At 53.6% G+C, this 21,960-nt stretch overlaps 2 protein-coding genes across 6 annotated transcripts in view; one reads left to right on the top strand and one right to left on the bottom strand.

The window, feature by feature from the left end:
• The window catches only part of LOC121273158 (tumor necrosis factor receptor superfamily member 3-like), an 83,310-nt gene extending 66,530 nt beyond the window's left edge, over positions 1–16,780 (top strand). The window contains exons 8-9 of the mRNA XM_041180127.1: positions 15,034–15,316; positions 16,285–16,780. Coding sequence (XP_041036061.1) covers positions 15,034–15,316; positions 16,285–16,511 — 510 coding nt within the window. The 3' untranslated portion in view covers positions 16,512–16,780. The remainder of the gene's footprint in view (positions 1–15,033; positions 15,317–16,284) is intronic.
• Positions 16,781–18,513: 1,733 nt separating this feature from the next.
• LOC121273159 (forkhead box protein J2-like) overlaps positions 18,514–21,960 on the bottom strand; it is a 117,441-nt gene continuing 113,994 nt past the window's right edge. For all 5 annotated transcript variants that reach the window (XM_041180132.1, XM_041180129.1, XM_041180131.1 and 2 more), the window contains 2 exons: positions 21,703–21,822; positions 18,514–18,729 (listed from right to left, as the gene is read on the bottom strand). In XM_041180132.1, coding sequence (XP_041036066.1) covers positions 18,656–18,729; positions 21,703–21,822 — 194 coding nt within the window. In that variant the 3' untranslated portion in view covers positions 18,514–18,655. The remainder of the gene's footprint in view (positions 18,730–21,702; positions 21,823–21,960) is intronic.

Here is a 21,960-nt window from a genome sequence, read left to right on the forward strand (position 1 = left end):
TGTGTCCTCTCTCTATATAATTCTTTTCCCCAGTGTGTCCTCTCTCCGTATCCCTCTGTTCCCCGGAGTCTCATCTCTCCGTATCCGTCTGTACCCGGTGTGTCCTCTCTCCATATCCCTCTGTTCCCCAGTGTGTCCTCTCTCTACATCCCTCTGTTCCCCGGAGTCTCATCTCTCCGTATCCGTCTGTTCCCCGGAGTCTCATCTCTCCGTTTCCCCCTCTTCCCCGGTGTGTCCTCTCGCCATATCCCTCTGTTCCCCCGGTGTGTCCTCTCTCTATATCCCTTTGTTCCCCGGTGTGTCCTCTCTCTATATAAATCTGTTCCCCAGTGTGTCCTCTCTCTATATCCCTCTGTTCCCCAGTGTGTCCTCTCTCTATATTCCTCTGTTCCCCGGTGTGTCCTCTCTCCATATCCCTCTGTTCCCCGGTGTGTCCTCTCTCTATATCCCTCTGTTCCCCGGCGTGTCCTCTCTCTATATCCCTCTGTTCCCCAGTTTGTCCACTCTTTATATCCCCCTGTTCCCCAGAGTGTCCTCTTTCTATATCCCCCTGTTCCACGGTGTGTCCTCTCTCTATATTCCTCTGTTCCCCGGTGTGTCCTCTCTCTATACCCCTCTGTTCAGCGGTGTGTCCTCTCGCTATATAACTCTGTTCCCCAGTGTGTCCTCTCTTTATATCCCTCTGTTCCCCGGTGTGTCCTCTCTCTATATCCCTCTGTTCCCCGGTGTGTCCTCTCTCCATATCCCTCTGTTCCCCGGTGTGTCCTCTCTCTATATCCCTCTGTTCACCAGTGTGTCCTCTCGCTATATAACTCTGTTCCCCGGTGTGTCCTCTCTCTATATCCCTCTGTTCCCCGGTGTGTCCTCTCTCTATATCCCCCTGTTCACCGGTGTGTCCTCTCTCCGTATCCCTCTGTTCCCCGGAGTCTCATCTCTCCGTATCCGTCTGTTCCCCGGTTTGTCCTCTCTCCATATCCCACTGTTCCCAGTGTGTCCTCTCTCTACATCCCTCTGTTCCCCGGAGTCTCATCTCTCCGTATCCGTCTGTTCCCCGGTGTGTCCTCTCTCTATATCCCTCTGTTCTCCAGTGTGTCCTCTCTCTACATCCCTCTGTTCCCCGGAGTCTCATCTCTCCGTATCCGTCTGTTCCCCGGAGTCTCATCTCTCCGTTTCCGCCTCTTCCCCGGTGTGTCCTCTCTCCATATCCCTCTGTTCCCCGGTGTGTCCTCTCTCTATATCCCTCTGTTCCCCGGGGTGTCCTCTCTCTATATCCCTCTGTTCCCCATTGTGTCGTCTCTCCATATCCCTCTGTTCCCCGTTGTGTCCTCTCTCTATATCCCTCTCTTCCCCGTTGTGTCCTCTCTCTATATCCCCCTGTTCCCTGGTGTGTCCTCTCTCTATATCCCCCTGTTCTCCGATGTGTCCTTTCTCTATATCCCACTGTTCCCCAGTATGTCCTCTCTCTATATCCCCCTTTTCCCTGGTCTGTCCTCTCACTATATCCCTCTGTTCACCGGTGTGTCATCTCTATATCCCCCTGTTCTCCGGTGTGTCATCTCTCTATATCCCCCTGTTCCCCTTTGTGTCCTCTCTCTATATCCCCCTATTCCCTGGTCTGTCCTCTCTCTATATCCCTTTGTTCCCCGGTGTGTCCTCTCTCTATATAAATCTGTTACCCAGTGTGTCCTCTCTCTATATCCCTCTGTTCCCCAGTGTGTCCTCTCTCTATATTCCTCTGTTCCCCGGTGTGTCCTCTCTCCATATCCCTCTGTTCCCCGGTGTGTCCTCTCTCTATATCCCTCTGTTCCCCGGCGTGTCCTCTCTCTATATCCCTCTGTTCCCCAGTTTGTCCTCTCTCTATATCCCCCTGTTCCCCAGAGTGTCCTCTTTCTATATCCCCCTGTTCCACGGTGTGTCCTCTCTCTATATCCCTCTGTTCCCCGGTGTGTACTCTCTCTATATCCCTCTGTTCAGCGGTGTGTCCTCTCGCTATATAACTCTGTTCCCCAGTGTGTCCTCTCTTTATATCCCTCTGTTCCCCGGTGTGTCCTCTCTCTATATCCCTCTGTTCCCCGGTTTGTCCTCTCTCCATATCCCTCTGTTCCCCGGTGTGTCCTCTCTCTATATCCCTCTGTTCACCGGTGTGTCCTCTCGCTATATAACTCTGTTCCCCGGTGTGTCCTCTCTCTATATCCCCCTGTTCCCCAGTGTCTCCTCTCTCCGTATCCCTCTGTTCCCCGGAGTCTCATCTCTCCGTATCCGTCTGTTCCCCGGTTTGTCCTCTCTCCATATCCCACTGTTCCCAGTGTGTCCTCTCTCTACATCCCTCTGTTCCCCGGAGTCTCATCTCTCCGTATCCGTCTGTTCCCCGGTGTGTCCTCTCTGTACATCCTTCTGTTCTCCAGTGTGTCCTCTCTCTACATCCCTCTGTTCCCCGGAGTCTCATCTCTCCGTATCCGTCTGTTCCCCGGAGTCTCATCTCTCCGTTTCCCCCTCTTCCCCGGTGTGTCCTCTCTCCATATCCCTCTGTTCCCCGGTGTGTCCTCTCTCTATATCCCTCTGTTCCCCGGGGTGTCCTCTCTCTATATCCCTCTGTTCCCCATTGTGTCGTCTCTCCATATCCCTCTGTTCCCCGTTGTGTCCTCTCTCTATATCCCTCTGTTCCCCGTTGTGTCCTCTCTCTATATCCCCCTGTTCCCTGGTGTGTCCTCTCTCTATATCCCCCTGTTCTCCGATGTGTCCTTTCTCTATATCCCTCTGTTCCCCAGTGTGTCCTCTCTCTATATCCCCCTTTTCCCTGGTCTGTCCTCTCACTATATCCCTCTGTTCCCCGGTGTGTCATCTCTATATCCCCCTGTTCTCCGGTGTGTCATCTCTCCATATCCCCCTGTTCCCCTTTGTGTCCTCTCTCTATATCCCCCTTTTCCCTGGTCTGTCCTCTCTCTATATCCCTCTGTTCCCCGCTGAGTCCTCTCTCTATATCCCTCTGTTCTCCGGTGTGTCATCTCTCTATATCCCCCTGGTCCCCGGTGTGTCCTCTCTCTATATCCTTCTGTTCCCCGGTGTGTCCTCTCTCTATATCCCACTGTTCCCCGGTGTGTCCTCTCTCTATATCCCCCTGTTCCCCGGTGTGTCCTCTCTCCGTATCCCTCTGTTCCCCGGAGTCTCATCTCTCCGTATCCGTCTGTTCCCCGGTGTGTCCTCTCTCTACAACCCTCTGTTCTCCAGTGTGTCCTCTCTCTACATCCCTCTGTTCCCCGGAGTCTCATCTCTCCGTATCCGTCTGTTCCCCGGAGTCTCATCTCTCCGTTTCCCCCTCTTCCCCGGTGTGTCCTCTCTCCATATCCCTCTGTTCCCCGGTGTGTCCTCTCTCTATATCCCTCTGTTCCCCGGGGTGTCCTCTCTCTATATCCCTCTGTTCCCCATTGTGTCGTCTCTCCATATCCCTCTGTTCCCCGTTGTGTCCTCTCTCTATATCCCTCTGTTCCCCGTTGTGTCCTCTCTCTATATCCCCCTGTTCCCTGGTGTGTCCTCTCTCTATATCCCCCTGTTCTCCGATGTGTCCTTTCTCTATATCCCACTGTTCCCCAGTGTGTCCTCTCTCTATATCCCCCTTTTCCCTGGTCTGTCCACTCACTATATCCCTCTGTTCCCCGGTGTGTCATCTCTATATCCCCCTGTTCTCAGGTGTGTCATCTCTCCATATCCCCCTGTTCCCCTTTGTGTCCTCTCTCTATATCCCCCTTTTCCCTGGTCTGTCCTCTCTCTATATCCCTCTGTTCCCCGCTGTGTCCTCTCTCTATATCCCTCTGTTCTCCGGTGTGTCATCTCTCTATATCCCCCTGGTCCCCGGTGTGTCCTCTCTCTATATCCCTCTGTTCCCCGGTGTGTCCTCTCTCTATATCCCACTGTTCCCCGGTGTGTCCTCTCTCTATATCCCCCTGTTCCCCGGTGTGTCCTCTCTCCGTATCCCTCTGTTCCCCGGAGTCTCATCTCTCCGTATCCGTCTGTTCCCCGGTGTGTCCTCTCTCTATATCCCTCTGTTCCCCAGTGTGTCCTCTCTCTACATCCCTCTGTACCGCGGAGTCTCATCTCTCTGTATCCGTCTGTTCCCCGGAGTCTCATCTCTCCGTTTCCCCCTCTTCCCCGGTGTGTCCTCTCTCCATATCCCTCTGTTCCCCGGTGTGTCCTCTCTCTATATCCCTCTGTTCCCCGGGGTGTCCTCTCTCTATATCCCTCTTTTCCCCTTTGTGTCCACTGTCCATATCCCTCTGTTCCCCGTTGTGTCCTCTCTCTATATCCCTCTGTTCCCCGTTGTGTCCTCTCTCTATATTCCCCTGTTCCCTGGTGTGTCCTCTCTATATATCACCCTGTTCTCCGATGTGTCCTTTCTCTATATCCCTCAGTTCCCCAGTGTGTCATCTCTCCATATCCCTCTCTTGCCCGGTGTGTCCTCTCTCCATATCCCTCTGTTCCCCGATGTTTCCTCTCTCTATATCCCTCTGTTCCCCGGTGTGTCCTCTCCCTATATCCCTCTGTTCACCGGTGTGTCAATCTCTCCATATCCCTGTATTCCCCGGTGTGTCCTCTCTCTATATCCCTCTGTTCCCCGGTGTGTCCTCTCTCTAAGTCCCTCTGTTCACCGTTGTGTCATCTCTCCATATCCCTCTGCTCCCCGGTGTGTCCTCTCTCTATATCCCTCTGTTCCCCGGTGTGTCCTCTCTCTATATAATTCTTTTCCCCAGTGTGTCCTCTCTCCGTATCCCTCTGTTCCCCGGAGTCTCATCTCTCCGTATCCGTCTGTACCCGGTGTGTCCTCTCTCCATATCCCTCTGTTCCCCAGTGTGTCCTCTCTCTACATCCCTCTGTTCCCCGGAGTCTCATCTCTCCGTATCCGTCTGTTCCCCGGAGTCTCATCTCTCCGTTTCCCCCTCTTCCCCGGTGTGTCCTCTCGCCATATCCCTCTGTTCCCCCGGTGTGTCCTCTCTCTATATCCCTTTGTTCCCCGGTGTGTCCTCTCTCTATATAAATCTGTTCCCCAGTGTGTCCTCTCTCTATATCCCTCTGTTCCCCAGTGTGTCCTCTCTCTATATTCCTCTGTTCCCCGGTGTGTCCTCTCTCCATATCCCTCTGTTCCCCGGTGTGTCCTCTCTCTATATCCCTCTGTTCCCCGGCGTGTCCTCTCTCTATATCCCTCTGTTCCCCAGTTTGTCCACTCTTTATATCCCCCTGTTCCCCAGAGTGTCCTCTTTCTATATCCCCCTGTTCCACGGTGTGTCCTCTCTCTATATTCCTCTGTTCCCCGGTGTGTCCTCTCTCTATACCCCTCTGTTCAGCGGTGTGTCCTCTCGCTATATAACTCTGTTCCCCAGTGTGTCCTCTCTTTATATCCCTCTGTTCCCCGGTGTGTCCTCTCTCTATATCCCTCTGTTCCCCGGTGTGTCCTCTCTCCATATCCCTCTGTTCCCCGGTGTGTCCTCTCTCTATATCCCTCTGTTCACCAGTGTGTCCTCTCGCTATATAACTCTGTTCCCCGGTGTGTCCTCTCTCTATATCCCTCTGTTCCCCGGTGTGTCCTCTCTCTATATCCCCCTGTTCACCGGTGTGTCCTCTCTCCGTATCCCTCTGTTCCCCGGAGTCTCATCTCTCCGTATCCGTCTGTTCCCCGGTTTGTCCTCTCTCCATATCCCACTGTTCCCAGTGTGTCCTCTCTCTACATCCCTCTGTTCCCCGGAGTCTCATCTCTCCGTATCCGTCTGTTCCCCGGTGTGTCCTCTCTCTATATCCCTCTGTTCTCCAGTGTGTCCTCTCTCTACATCCCTCTGTTCCCCGGAGTCTCATCTCTCCGTATCCGTCTGTTCCCCGGAGTCTCATCTCTCCGTTTCCGCCTCTTCCCCGGTGTGTCCTCTCTCCATATCCCTCTGTTCCCCGGTGTGTCCTCTCTCTATATCCCTCTGTTCCCCGGGGTGTCCTCTCTCTATATCCCTCTGTTCCCCATTGTGTCGTCTCTCCATATCCCTCTGTTCCCCGTTGTGTCCTCTCTCTATATCCCTCTCTTCCCCGTTGTGTCCTCTCTCTATATCCCCCTGTTCCCTGGTGTGTCCTCTCTCTATATCCCCCTGTTCTCCGATGTGTCCTTTCTCTATATCCCACTGTTCCCCAGTATGTCCTCTCTCTATATCCCCCTTTTCCCTGGTCTGTCCTCTCACTATATCCCTCTGTTCACCGGTGTGTCATCTCTATATCCCCCTGTTCTCCGGTGTGTCATCTCTCTATATCCCCCTGTTCCCCTTTGTGTCCTCTCTCTATATCCCCCTATTCCCTGGTCTGTCCTCTCTCTATATCCCTCTGTTCCCCGGTGTGTCCTCTCTCTATATCCCTCTGTTCTCCGGAGTGTCATCTCTCTATATCCCCCTGTTCCCCGGTGTGTCCTCTCTCTATATCCCTCTGTTCCCCGGTGTGTCCTCTCTCTATATCCCACTGTTCCCCGGTGTGTCCTCTCTCTATATCCCCCTGTTCCCCGGTGTGTCCTCTCTCCGTATCCCTCTGTTCCCCGGAGTCTCATCTCTCCGTATCCGTCTGTTCCCCGGTGTGTCCTCTCTCTATATCCCTCTGTTCCCCAGTGTGTCCTCTCTCTACATCCCTCTGTACCCCGGAGTCTCATCTCTCTGTATCCGTCTGTTCCCCGGAGTCTCATCTCTCCGTTTCCCCTCTTCCCCGGTGTGTCCTCTCTCCATATCCCTCTGTTCCCCGGTGTGTCCTCTCTCTATATCCCTCTGTTCCCCGGGGTGTCCTCTCTCTATATCCCTCTTTTCCCCGTTGTGTCCACTCTCCATATCCCTCTGTTCCCCGTTGTGTCCTCTCTCTATATCCCTCTGTTCCCCGTTGTGTCCTCTCTCTATATCCCCCTGTTCCCTGGTGTGTCCTCTCTCTATATCCCCCTGTTCTCCGATGTGTCCTTTCTCTATATCCCTCAGTTCCCCGGTGTGTCATCTCTCCATATCCCTCTGTTGTCCGGTGTGTCATCTCTCCATATCCCTGTATTCCCCGGTGTGTCCTCTCTCTATATCCCTCTGTTCCCCGGTGTGTCCTCTCTCTAAGTCCCTCTGTTCACCGTTGTGTCATCTCTCCATATCCCTCTGTTCCCCGGTGTGTCCTCTCTCTATATCCCTCTGTTCCCCGGTGTGTCCTCTCTCTATATAATTCTTTTCCCCAGTGTGTCCTCTCTCCGTATCCCTCTGTTCCCCGGAGTCTCATCTCTCCGTATCCGTCTGTACCCGGTGTGTCCTCTCTCCATATCCCTCTGTTCCCCAGTGTGTCCTCTCTCTACATCCCTCTGTTCCCCGGAGTCTCATCTCTCCGTATCCGTCTGTTCCCCGGAGTCTCATCTCTCCGTTTCCCCCTCTTCCCCGGTGTGTCCTCTCGCCATATCCCTCTGTTCCCCCGGTGTGTCCTCTCTCTATATCCCTTTGTTCCCCGGTGTGTCCTCTCTCTATATAAATCTGTTCCCCAGTGTGTCCTCTCTCTATATCCCTCTGTTCCCCAGTGTGTCCTCTCTCTATATTCCTCTGTTCCCCGGTGTGTCCTCTCTCCATATCCCTCTGTTCCCCGGTGTGTCCTCTCTCTATATCCCTCTGTTCCCCGGCGTGTCCTCTCTCTATATCCCTCTGTTCCCCAGTTTGTCCACTCTTTATATCCCCCTGTTCCCCAGAGTGTCCTCTTTCTATATCCCCCTGTTCCACGGTGTGTCCTCTCTCTATATTCCTCTGTTCCCCGGTTTGTCCTCTCTCTATACCCCTCTGTTCAGCGGTGTGTCCTCTCGCTATATAACTCTGTTCCCCAGTGTGTCCTCTCTTTATATCCCTCTGTTCCCCGGTGTGTCCTCTCTCTATATCCCTCTGTTCCCCGGTGTGTCCTCTCTCCATATCCCTCTGTTCCCCGGTGTGTCCTCTCTCTATATCCCTCTGTTCACCAGTGTGTCCTCTCGCTATATAACTCTGTTCCCCGGTGTGTCCTCTCTCTATATCCCTCTGTTCCCCGGTGTGTCCTCTCTCTATATCCCCCTGTTCACCGGTGTGTCCTCTCTCCGTATCCCTCTGTTCCCCGGAGTCTCATCTCTCCGTATCCGTCTGTTCCCCGGTTTGTCCTCTCTCCATATCCCACTGTTCCCAGTGTGTCCTCTCTCTACATCCCTCTGTTCCCCGGAGTCTCATCTCTCCGTATCCGTCTGTTCCCCGGTGTGTCCTCTCTCTATATCCCTCTGTTCCCCAGTGTGTCCTCTCTCTACATCCCTCTGTACCCCGGAGTCTCATCTCTCTGTATCCGTCTGTTCCCCGGAGTCTCATCTCTCCGTTTCCCCTCTTCCCCGGTGTGTCCTCTCTCCATATCCCTCTGTTCCCCGGTGTGTCCTCTCTCTATATCCCTCTGTTCCCCGGGGTGTCCTCTCTCTATATCTCTCTTTTCCCCGTTGTGTCCACTCTCCATATCCCTCTGTTCCCCGTTGTGTCCTCTCTCTATATCCCTCTGTTCCCCGTTGTGTCCTCTCTCTATATCCCCCTGTTCCCTGGTGTGTCCTCTCTCTATATCCCCCTGTTCTCCGATGTGTCCTTTCTCTATATCCCTCAGTTCCCCGGTGTGTCATCTCTCCATATCCCTCTGTTGTCCGGTGTGTCCTCTCTCCATATCCCTCTGTTCCCCGATGTTTCCTCTCTCTATATCCCTCTGTTCCCTGGTGTGTCCTCTCCCTATATCCCTCTGTTCACCGGTGTGTCATCTCTCCATATCCCTGTATTCCCCGGTGTGTCCTCTCTCTATATCCCGCTGTTCCCCGGTGTGTCCTCTCTCTAAGTCACTCTGTTCACCGTTGTGTCATCTCTCCATATCCCTCTGTTCCCCGGTGTGTCCTCTCTCTATATAAATCTGTTCCCCAGTGTGTCCTCTCTCTATATCCCTCTGTTCCCCGGTGTGTCCTCTCTCTATATTCCTCTGTTCCCTGGTGTGTCCTCTCTCCATATCCCTCTGTTCCCCGGTGTGTCCTCTCTCTATATCCCTCTGTTCCCCGGCGTGTCCTCTCTCTATATCCCTCTGTTCCCCAGTTTGTCCTCTCTCTATATCCCCCTGTTCCCCGGTGTGTCCTCTTTCTATATCCCCCTGTTCCACGGTGTGTCCTCTCTCTATATCCCTCTGTTCCCCGGTGTGTCCTCTCTCTATATCCCTCTGTTCACCGGTGTTTCCTCTCGCTATATAACTCTGTTCCGCAGTGTGTCCTTTCTCTATATCCCTCTGTTCCCCGGTGTGTCCTCTCTCTATATCCCTCTGTTCCCCGGTGTGTCCTCTCTCTATATGCACCTGTTCCCCGGTGTGTCCTCTCTCCGTATCCCTCTGTTCCCCGGTTTCTCATCTCTCCGTATCCGTCTGTTCCCCGGTGTGTCCTGTCTCCACATCCCTCTGTTCCCCGGAGTCTCATCTCTCCGTATCCGTCTGTTCCCCGGAGTCTCATCTCTCCGTTTCCCCCTCTTCCCCGGTGTGTCCTCTCTCCATATCCCTCTGTTCCCCGGTGAGTCCTCTCTCTATATCCCTCTGTTCCCCGGGGTGTCCTCTCTCTATATCCCTCTTTTCCCCGTTGTGTCCTCTCTCCATATCCCTCTGTTCCCTGTTGTGTCCTCTCTCTATATCCCTCTGTTCCCCGTTGTGTCCTCTCTCTATATCCCCCTGTTCCCTTGTGTGTCCTCTCTCTATATTCCCCTGTTCTCCGATGTGTCCTTTCTCTATATCCCTCTGTTCCCCGGTGTGTCCTCTCTCTATATCCCCCTTTTCCCTGGTCTGTCCTCTCTCTATATCCCTCTGTTCCCCGGTGTGTCATCTCTCTATATCCCCCTGTTCTCCGGTGTGTCATCTCTCTATATCCCCCTTTTCCCCGGTGTGTCCTCTCTCTATATCCCTCTGTTCTCCGGTGTGTCATCTCTCTATTTCCCCCTGTTCCCCGGTGTGTCCTCTCTCTATATCCCTCTGTTCCCCGGTGTGTCCTCTCTCTATATCTCACTGTTCCCCGGTATGTCCTCTCTCTATATCCCCCTGTTCCCCGGTGTGTCCTCTCTCCGTATCCCTCTGTTCCCCGGAGTCTCATCTCTCCGTATCCGTCTGTTCCCCGGTGTGTCCTCTCTCCATATCCCTCTGTTCCCCCGGTGTGTCCTCTCTCTATATCCCTTTGTTCCCCGGTGTGTCCTCTCTCTATATAAATCTGTTCCCCAGTGTGTCCTCTCTCTATATCCCTCTGTTCCCCAGTGTGTCCTCTCTCTATATTCCTCTGTTCCCCGGTGTGTCCTCTCTCCATATCCCTCTGTTCCCGCTGTGTCCTCTCTCTATATCCCTCTGTTCCCCGGCGTGTCCTCTCTCTATATCCCTCTGTTCCCCAGTTTGTCCACTCTTTATATCCCCCTGTTCCCCAGAGTGTCCTCTTTCTATATCCCCCTGTTCCACGGTGTGTCCTCTCTCTATATTCCTCTGTTCCCCGGTGTGTCCTCTCTCTATACCCCTCTGTTCAGCGGTGTGTCCTCTCGCTATATAACTCTGTTCCCCAGTGTGTCCTCTCTTTATATCCCTCTGTTCCCCGGTGTGTCCTCTCTCTATATCCCTCTGTTCCCCGGTGTGTCCTCTCTCCATATCCCTCTGTTCCCCGGTGTGTCCTCTCTCTATATCCCTCTGTTCACCAGTGTGTCCTCTCGCTATATAACTCTGTTCCCCGGTGTGTCCTCTCTCTATATCCCTCTGTTCCCCGGTGTGTCCTCTCTCTATATCCCCCTGTTCACCGGTGTGTCCTCTCTCCGTATCCCTCTGTTCCCCGGAGTCTCATCTCTCCGTATCCGTCTGTTCCCCGGTTTGTCCTCTCTCCATATCCCACTGTTCCCAGTGTGTCCTCTCTCTACATCCCTCTGTTCCCCGGAGTCTCATCTCTCCGTATCCGTCTGTTCCCCGGTGTGTCCTCTCTCTATATCCCTCTGTTCTCCAGTGTGTCCTCTCTCTACATCCCTCTGTTCCCCGGAGTCTCATCTCTCCGTATCCGTCTGTTCCCCGGAGTCTCATCTCTCCGTTTCCCCCTCTTCCCCGGTGTGTCCTCTCTCCATATCCCTCTGTTCCCCGGTGTGTCCTCTCTCTATATCCCTCTGTTCCCCGGGGTGTCCTCTCTCTATATCCCTCTGTTCCCCATTGTGTCGTCTCTCCATATCCCTCTGTTCCCCGTTGTGTCCTCTCTCTATATCCCTCTCTTCCCCGTTGTGTCCTCTCTCTATATCCCCCTGTTCCCTGGTGTGTCCTCTCTCTATATCCCCCTGTTCTCCGATGTGTCCTTTCTCTATATCCCACTGTTCCCCAGTATGTCCTCTCTCTATATCCCCCTTTTCCCTGGTCTGTCCTCTCACTATATCCCTCTGTTCACCGGTGTGTCATCTCTATATCCCCCTGTTCTCCGGTGTGTCATCTCTCTATATCCCCCTGTTCCCCTTTGTGTCCTCTCTCTATATCCCCCTATTCCCTGGTCTGTCCTCTCTCTATATCCCTCTGTTCCCCGGTGTGTCCTCTCTCTATATCCCTCTGTTCTCCGGTGTGTCATCTCTCTATATCCCCCTGTTCCCCGGTGTGTCCTCTCTCTATATCCCTCTGTTCCCCGGTGTGTCCTCTCTCTATATCCCACTGTTCCCCGGTGCGTCCTCTCTCTATATCCCCCTGTTCCCCGGTGTGTCCTCTCTCCGTATCCCTCTGTTCCCCGGAGTCTCATCTCTCCGTATCCGTCTGTTCCCCGGTGTGTCCTCTCTCTATATCCCTCTGTTCCCCAGTGTGTCCTCTCTCTACATCCCTCTGTACCCCGGAGTCTCATCTCTCTGTATCCGTCTGTTCCCCGGAGTCTCATCTCTCCGTTTCCCCTCTTCCCCGGTGTGTCCTCTCTCCATATCCCTCTGTTCCCCGGTGTGTCCTCTCTCTATATCCCTCTGTTCCCCGGGGTGTCCTCTCTCTATATCTCTCTTTTCCCCGTTGTGTCCACTCTCCATATCCCTCTGTTCCCCGTTGTGTCCTCTCTCTATATCCCTCTGTTCCCCGTTGTGTCCTCTCTCTATATCCCCCTGTTCCCTGGTGTGTCCTCTCTCTATATCCCCCTGTTCTCCGATGTGTCCTTTCTCTGTATCCCTCAGTTCCCCGGTGTGTCATCTCTCCATATCCCTCTGTTGTCCGGTGTGTCCTCTCTCCATATCCCTCTGTTCCCCGATGTTTCCTCTCTCTATATCCCTCTGTTCCCTGGTGTGTCCTCTCCCTATATCCCTCTGTTCACCGGTGTGTCATCTCTCCATATCCCTGTATTCCCCGGTGTGTCCTCTCTCTATATCCCGCTGTTCCCCGGTGTGTCCTCTCTCTAAGTCACTCTGTTCACCGTTGTGTCATCTCTCCATATCCCTCTGTTCCCCGGTGTGTCCTCTCTCTATATAAATCTGTTCCCCAGTGTGTCCTCTCTCTATATCCCTCTGTTCCCCGGTGTGTCCTCTCTCTATATTCCTCTGTTCCCTGGTGTGTCCTCTCTCCATATCCCTCTGTTCCCCGGTGTGTCCTCTCTCTATATCCCTCTGTTCCCCGGCGTGTCCTCTCTCTATATCCCTCTGTTCCCCAGTTTGTCCTCTCTCTATATCCCCCTGTTCCCCGGTGTGTCCTCTTTCTATATCCCCCTGTTCCACGGTGTGTCCTCTCTCTATATCCCTCTGTTCCCCGGTGTGTCCTCTCTCTATATCCCTCTGTTCACCGGTGTTTCCTCTCGCTATATAACTCTGTTCCGCAGTGTGTCCTTTCTCTATATCCCTCTGTTCCCCGGTGTGTCCTCTCTCTATATCCCTCTGTTCCCCGGTGTGTCCTCTCTCTATATGCACCTGTTCCCCGGTGTGTCCTCTCTCCGTATCCCTCTGTTCCCCGGTTTCTCATCTCTCCGTATCCGTCTGTTCCCCGGTGTGTCCTGTCTCCACATCCCTCTGTTCCCCGGAGTCTCATCTCTCCGTATCCGTCTGTTCCCCGGAGTCTCATCTCTCCGTTTCCCCCTCTTCCCCGGTGTGTCCTCTCTCCATATCCCTCTGTTCCCCGGTGAGTCCTCTCTCTATATCCCTCTGTTCCCCGGGGTGTCCTCTCTCTATATCCCTCTTTTCCCCGTTGTGTCCTCTCTCCATATCCCTCTGTTCCCTGTCGTGTCCTCTCTCTATATCCCTCTGTTCCCCGTTGTGTCCTCTCTCTATATCCCCCTGTTCCCTTGTGTGTCCTCTCTCTATATTCCCCTGTTCTCCGATGTGTCCTTTCTCTATATCCCTCTGTTCCCCGGTGTGTCCTCTCTCTATATCCCCCTTTTCCCTGGTCTGTCCTCTCTCTATATCCCTCTGTTCCCCGGTGTGTCATCTCTCTATATCCCCCTGTTCTCCGGTGTGTCATCTCTCTATATCCCCCTTTTCCCCGGTGTGTCCTCTCTCTATATCCCTCTGTTCTCCGGTGTGTCATCTCTCTATTTCCCCCTGTTCCCCGGTGTGTCCTCTCTCTATATCCCTCTGTTCCCCGGTGTGTCCTCTCTCTATATCTCACTGTTCCCCGGTGTGTCCTCTCTCTATATCTTCCTGTTCCCCGGTGTGTCCTCTCTCCGTATCCCTCTGTTCCCCGGAGTCTCATCTCTCCGTATCCGTCTGTTCCCCGGTGTGTCCTCTCTCCATATCCCTCTGTTCCCCAGTGTGTCCTCTCTCTACATCCCTCTGTTCCCCGGAGTCTCATCTCTCCGTATCCGTCTGTTCCCCGGAGTCTCATCTCTCCGTTTCCCCCTCTTCCCCGCTGTGTCCTCTCTCCATATCCCTCTGTTCCCCGGTGTGTCCTCTCTCTATATCCCTCTGTTCACCGGTGTATCCTCTCTCTATATCCCTCTGTTCCCCGGTGTGTCCTCTCTCCATATCCCTCTGTTCCCCGGTGTGTCCTCTCTCTAAATCCCTCTGTTCCCCGGTGTGTCCTCTCTCTATATCCCTCTGTTCCCCGGTGTGTCCTCTCTCTATATCCCCCTGTTCCCCGGTGTGTCCTCTCTCCGTATCCCTCTGTTCCCCGGAATCTCATCTCTCCGTATCCGTCTGTTCCCCGGTGTGTCCTCTCTCCATATCCTCCTGTTCCCCAGTGTGTCCTCTCTCTACATCCCTCTGTTCCCCGGATTCTCATCTCTCCTTTTCCGTCTGTTCCCCAGAGTCTCATCTCTCCGTTTCCCCCTCTTCCCCAGTGTGTCCTCTCTCCATATCCCTTTGTTCCCCTTTGTGTCCTCTCTCTATATCCCTCTGTTCCCCGTTTTGTCCTCTCTCTATATCCCCCTGTTCCCCGATGTGTCCTTTCTCTATATCCCTCTGTTCTCTGGTGTGTCCTCTCTCTATATCCCTCTGTTCCCCGTTGTGTCCTCTCTCTATATTCCCCTGTTCCCTGGTGTGTCCTCTCTCTATATCCCCCTGTTCCCCGATGTGTCCTTTCTCTATATCCCTCTGTTCTCTGGTGTGTCATCTCTCTATATCCCTCTCTTCCCTGTTGTGTCCTCTCTGTATATCCCCCTTTTCCCTGGTGTGGCCTCTCTCTATATCCCCCTGTTCCCTGGTGTGTCCTCTCTCTATATCCCTCTGTTCTCTGGTGTGTCATCTCTCTGTATCCCCCTGTTCTCTGGTGTGTCATCTTTCTATATCCCCCTGTTCCCCGGTGTGCCATCTCTCTATATCCCCCTGTTCTCCGGTGTGTCATCTCTCTATATCCCCCTGTTCCCCGGTGTGTCATCTCTCTATATCCCTCTGTTCCCCGGTGTGTCCTCTCTCTATATCCCTCTGTTCTCTGGTGTGTCATCTCTGTGTATCCCCCTGCTCCGAAGTGTGTCCTCTCTACGTATCCCCCTCCTCCCCAATGTGACCTCTGACTGTGGCCGCCTGTTCCCCACTGCTCGCCCCCGCCCCACCCCCACCAACCCCTACCTACCCCTGCATCAGACCCTGTCTTGTTTCTTAGGCTCAGACAACTGAGGGAAGCTGTCCTGATTCTCTCCGGGCGGAGCAGCTCCTGTCCACATCGGAGAGTCCGGAGCGGCAGGCTGTGCCGGCTAACTTCCCCTCACAACCTCTGGAGTCGGAGATCCTACAGGAACGCGTCTGCGACCAGGATACAGCTTCCAGCGTGAGCTCTGTGCAGCCGGGGCACAGTCCGAGTCGGAACAGGGAAGAGGGTCCAGGTCCAAGCAGCCAGACAGCAGGAATACCAGAAAAAGACGCGGACAAATCAACGGGAATAATCGGTGAGTCCCAGCGTTTAGGGATACAGAGACCGGAACCGTGCACGGTGCTCCGAGTGTGGTCTAACCGAGGGGGGGGCGATACGGAGACCGGAACTGTGCACGGTGCTCCGAGTGTGGTCTAACCGAGGGGGGGCGATACGGAGACCGGAACTGTGCACGGTGCTCCGAGTGTGGTCTAACCGAGGTGGGATAAAGAGACCGGCACTGTGCATGGTGCTCCGAGTGTGGTCTAACCGAGGTGGGGGATTCGGAGACCGGAACTGTGCACGGTGCTCCGAGTGTGGTCTAACCGAGGGGGGGTTACAGAGACCGGAACTGTGCACGGTGCTCCGAGTGTGGTCTAACCGAGGGGGGGGATACGGAGACCGGAACTGTGCACGGTGCTCCCAGTGTGGTCTAACCGAGGGGGGAAATGGAGAGCGGAACTGTGCACGGTGCTCCGAGTGTGGTCTAACCGAGGGAGGGGATACGGAGAGCGGAACTGTGCACGGTGCTCCGAGTGTGGTCTAACCGAGGGGGGGATACGGAGACCGGAACTGTGCACGGTGCTCCAAGTGTGGTCTAACCGAGGGAGGGGATACGGAGAGCGGAACTGTGCACGGTGCTCCGAGTGTGGTCTAACCGAGGGGGGGGATACGGAGACCGGAACTGTGCACGGTGCTCCCAGTGTGGTCTAACCGAGGGGGGGATACGGAGACCGGAACTGTGCACGGTGCTCCCAGTGTGGTCTAACCGAGGTGGGGGATACGGAGACCGGAACTGTGCACGGTGCTCCGAGTGTGGTCTAACCGAGGGGGGGATACGGAGACCGGAACTGTGCACGGTGCTCCGAGTGTGGTCTAACCGAGGTGGGGGGGGATACGGAGACCGGGACTGTTGAGGGGGTTGGGGGATGGTTTGCGGTTGGGAGAAGGGTCAGGACAGGTTGTTAAATCTCTCCTTCTTGCCCCCCCCCACCCTCCCTGCAGGTCCGGTCTTCATCTACAACCCATCCCGAGTGTATGTGGGGGTGATCAGCAACCGATGGGCATCGCAACGCAGCCTGCCAGCCTCGGAGGACACTGGGTCCAGTGAAGGGAGTCTCCGCTATCCGCAGGAGGAACAGGGTACAGCGGAGAGGGAGAGCGGGACCCTCCCCGAGCAGGAATGTGGGAAGGAGAGCCACCTTCCCGAGTCTGTAGCCAAGGAAGCCTAGGCTCCCAGCTCACCACCTCCCTACCCACCCCCCACGTACCCACAAACCCTTCCCCCCCCCACCCCACCCCTCCCACCCCCACCGAGGGCAATTGGAGCCAGGCAGAAGCACTTTCCAGTCTTCATTGACGGGCTCTGCACATCCTGAGTGTTCCCTCGGCACTGATCCTCCGACAGTGCGGCTCTCCCTCAGTACTGACCCTCCGACAGTGCGGCTCTCCCTCAGTACTGACCCTCCGACAGTGCGGCTCTCCCTCAGTACTGACCCTCCGACAGTGCGGCTCTCCCTCTGTACTGACACTCCGACAGTGCAGCTCTCCCTCAGCACTGACCCTCCGACAGTGCGGCTCTCCCTCAGTACTGACCCTCTGACAGTGCGGCTCTCCCTCAGTACTGACCCTCTGACAGTGCGGCTCTCCCTCAGCACTGACCCTCTGACAGTGCGGCTCTCCCTCAGCACTGACCCTCCGACAGTGCGGCTCTCCCTCAGCACTGACCCTCCGACAGTGCAGCGCTCCCTCAGTACTGACCCTCCGACAGTGCAGCACTCCCTCAGTACTGACCCTCTGACAGTGCGGCTCTCCCTCAGTACTGACCCTCCGACAGTGCGGCTCTCCCTCAGCACTGACCCTCTGACAGTGCGGCACTCCCTCTGTTCTCATTTAACTGTTAACATTGTCAATGTGAAATAAAGTCAATTTATTTTTCCGATATCCGACATTGTGCAGAGTGTCTTGAATTGGGAGGGAAGGGTGTTCTATACAACCAGCCACCCACTTCCCTTCTGCAGGCTCGTGTTCCACCTGTTCTGACCTCAATTCTTTCTCCAGGACACATGTTTGAGTTGAAAGGTGAGAGGTTTGAAGGGGTTCAGCGGAGGTGAGCTCGCTGGGACTCTGTCTGAATCCTCTCGAATATCTCCGCCCGCAGATCTCTGTCCAGACTGAGCTGGGCGGCTGAATCTCCCAGCGGATTTTTCCAGGTTCCTCTTCAACACTGAGATACCACACTGATGTCCCGAGGGGAATGGACACACACACACACAAACGGTCACACACACACACACATGGGCACACCCACACAAACAGTCACACACACACACACGCTGTCACACAGACACACACACACACACACACACACACACACTGTCACACAGACACACACACTGTCACACACACACACACGCTGTCACACACACACACACACACTGTCACACACACACTGTCACACACAAACACACACACACTGTCACACACAAACACACACACACTGTCACACACACACACACGCTGTCACACAGACACACACACACACACACTGTCACACACACACGGTCACACACAAACACACACACACTGTCACACACAAACACACACACACTGTCACACAAACACGCACTGTCACACACACACACACACACTCTGTCAGACACACACACACTGTCACACACACACACACACACTGTCACACACACACACTGTCAGACTCACACACTGTCACATACTCACATACACACAAACACACAGTCACACACACACACTGTCGCACACACACACACTGTCACACACACACAAACACACACACACACGGTCACACACACACACACACAAACACACATACAGCCACATACACACACAAACACACACTGTCACACACAGAAACACACACTGTCTCACACACACACACACACACACACACAGTCACCCACACACACTGTCACATACTCACACACAGAAACACACACGGTCACACAAACACACACACAAACACAGACTGTCACACACACACACACTGTCACATATTCACACACATAATGTCACGCACACTGTCACACACACACACGCACTGTCTCACTGTCACAAACACACACACTGGCACACACACAATCACTGTCACACACACAGTCACACAGATACACACTGTAACACACACACACATAATGTCACACACACACACGAGTGAGAAAGAGAGAGACAGAGTGAGAGAGAGAGCGGGAGCCAGAGAGAGAGAGACAGAGCAAAAGATAAAAAGAGAAAGACAGTGAGCGAGAGATAGAGAGTTAGAGACAGACAGAGACAGAAAGAGACAAAGACACAGTCAGACATAGATGGAGTGAGACAGAGGGAGATGTATTACAAACAAAAGTCAAACAATTGAATCCCAGTCAAATTCATCCTGGATCTCACTGCTGGAGCTGAACAGCCTCTGAGTGGAACTGCCTGTGAAAACACAACACATTCTCAAAGTTAGGGGGTAGATACAGAGAAAATCTCCCTCTACACCGTCCCCATCAAACACTCCCAGGACAGGTACAGCACGGGGTTAGATACAGAGTAAATCTCCCTCTACACTGTCCCCATCAAACACTCCCAGGACAGGTACAGCACGGGGTTAGATACAGAGTAAATCTCCCTCTACACTGTCCCCATCAAACACTCCCAGGACAGGTACAGCACGGGGTTAGATACAGAGTAAATCTCCCTCTACACCGTCCCCATCAAACACTCCCAGGACAGGTACAGCACGGGGTTAGATACAGAGTAAAGCTCCCTCTACACCGTCCCCATCAAACATTCCCAGCAGAGGCACAGCACGGCTTAGATACAGAGTAAATCTCCCTCTACACCGTCCCCATCAAACACTCCCTGGACAGGTACAGCACAGGGTTAGATACCGAGTAAATCTCCCTCTGCACCGTCCCCATCAAACACTCCCAGGACAGGTACAGCACAGGGTTACATACAGAGTAAATCTCCCTCTACACTGTCCCCATCAAACACTCCCAGGACAGGTACAGCACGGGGTTAGATAAAGAGTAAATCTCCCTCTACACTGTCCCCATCAAACACTCCCAGGACAGGTACAGCACGGGGTTAGATACAGAGTAAAGCTCCCTCTACACTGTCCCCATCAAACACTCCCAGGACAGGTACAGCACGGGGTTAGATACAGAGTAAATCTCCCTCTACACTGTCCCCATCAAACACTCCCAGGACAGGTACAGCACGGGGTTAGATACAGAGTAAATCTCCCTCTACACTGTCCCCATCAAACACTCCCAGGACAGGTACAGCACGGGGTTAGATACAGAGTAAAGTTCCCTCTACACTGTCCCCATCAAACACTCCCAGGACAGTTACAGCACGGGGTTAGATACAGAGTAAATCTCCCTCTACACCGTCCCCCATCAAACACTCCCAGGACAGGTACAGCACGGGGTTAGATACAGAGTAAATCTCCCTCTACACCGTCCCCCATCAAACACTCCCAGGACAGGTACAGCACGGGGTTAGATACAGAGTAAAGCACCTTCTAAATTGCCCCCTAAAAACACTCCCAGGACAGTTCGAGCACAGGGTTAGATATAGAGTAAAACTCCCTCTACACTGTCAATATCAAACACTCCCAGGAGAGGTACAGCACGGGGTTAGATACAGAGTAAAACTCCCTCTACACTCTCCCCATCAAACACTCCCAGGACAGGTAGCACCCGGGTTTAGATATAGAGTAAAGCACCCTCTACACTGTCCCCATCAAACAATTCCAGCATAGGCACATCACGGGGTTAGATACAGAGTAAATTTCCCTCTACACTGTCCCCAACAAACACTCCCAGGACAGGTACAGCACGGGATTAGATACAGAGTAAAGTTCCCTCTACACCGTCCCCATCAAACACTCCCAGGACAGGTACAGCACGGGGTTAGATACAGAGTAAAGTTCCCTCTACACTGTCCCCATCAAACACTCCCAGGACAGGTACAGCACGCGGTTAGATACAGAGTTATGTTCCCTCTTCAGTGGCCCCATCAAAAAGTCCCAGGATAGGTATAGCATTGGGATAGATAAAGAGTAAAGCCCACTCTACACCGACCCCATCAAACACTCCCAGGACAGGTACAGCACGGGGTTAGATACAGAGTAAAGCTCCCTCTACACCGACCCCATCAAACACTCCCAGGACAGGTACAGCACGGGGTTAGATACAGAGCAAACCTCCCTCTACACCGTCCCCATCAAACACTCCCAGGACAGGTACAGCACGGGGTTAGATACAGAGTAAATCTCCCTCTACACTGTCCCCATCAAACACTCCCAGGACAGGTACAGCACGGGGTTAGATACAGAGTAAAGCTCCCTCTACACTGTCCCCATCAAACACTCCCAGGACAGGTACAGCACGGGGTTAGATACAGAGTAAAGCTCCCTCTACACTGTCTCCATCAAACACTCCCAGGACAGGTACAGCACGGGGTTAGATACAGAGTAAATCTCCCTCTACACCGTCCCTATAAAACACTCCCGGGACAGGTACAGCACGGGGTTAGATACAGAGTAAATCTCCCTCTACACTGTCCCCATCAAACACTCCCAGGACAGGTACAGCACGGGGTTAGATACAGAGTAAATCTCCCTCTACACCGTCCCCATCAAACACTCCCAGGGCAGGTACAGCACGGGGTTAGATACAGAGTAAATCTCCCTCTACACTGTCCCCATCAAACACTCCCAGGACAGGTACAGCACGGGGTTAGATACAGAGTAAATCTCCCTCTACACCGTCCCCATCAAACACTCCCAGGGCAGGTACAGCACGGGGTTAGATACAGAGTAAATCTCCCTCTACACCGTCCCCATCAAACACTCCCAGGGCAGGTACAGCACGGGGTGAGATACAGAGTAAATCTCCCTCTACACAATCTCCATCGAACACTCCCAGGACAGGTACAGCACGGGGTTAGATACAGAGTAAATCTCCCTCTACACCGTCCCCATCAAACACTCCCAGGACAGGTACAGCACGGGGTTAGATATAGAGTAAAGCTTCCTATACACTGTCCCCATCAAACACTCCCAGGAAAGGCAGCACACGGGGTTAGATACAGAGTAAAACTCCCTCTACACTGTCTCCATCAAGCACTCCCAGGACAGCTATAGCACGGGGTTAGATACAGAGTAAATTTCCCTCTACATCGACCCAACAAAAACTCCCAGGACAGATACAGCACGGGGTTAGATACAGAGTAAATCTCCCTCTACAATGTCCCCATCAGCCACTCCCAGGACAGGTACAGCACGGGGTTAGATACAGAGTAAATCTCCCTCTACTTCGACCCCATCAAACACTCCCTGGACAGATACAGCCCGGGGATAGATACCAAGTGTGATTAAATTCTGATGGTGACTCTCACCTTGCCGGGGAATAGGGAGTTTGTTGTGTGTGGTAAGGAATTCGGGAATGTCGTTTTTATTCCCTGTTGCTAGTTCTGCATTTCCTGGCTGTGTCCGTTCAGTCTGCTTCTCCATATGATCTGTGGGTCAGAGAGTCAGCCCATTAAATGATAACACTGTCCTGTTTAACCCTCCCTGTCCCCTTTAACACTCCCTGTCCCATTTAACCCTCCCTCTCCAATTTCACCCTCCCTGTCCCACTTAACCATCCGTGTCCC

Source organism: Carcharodon carcharias, chromosome 40 (genome assembly GCF_017639515.1).
Source record: "Carcharodon carcharias isolate sCarCar2 chromosome 40, sCarCar2.pri, whole genome shotgun sequence".
Classification (NCBI taxonomy): Eukaryota; Metazoa; Chordata; class Chondrichthyes; order Lamniformes; family Lamnidae; genus Carcharodon; species Carcharodon carcharias.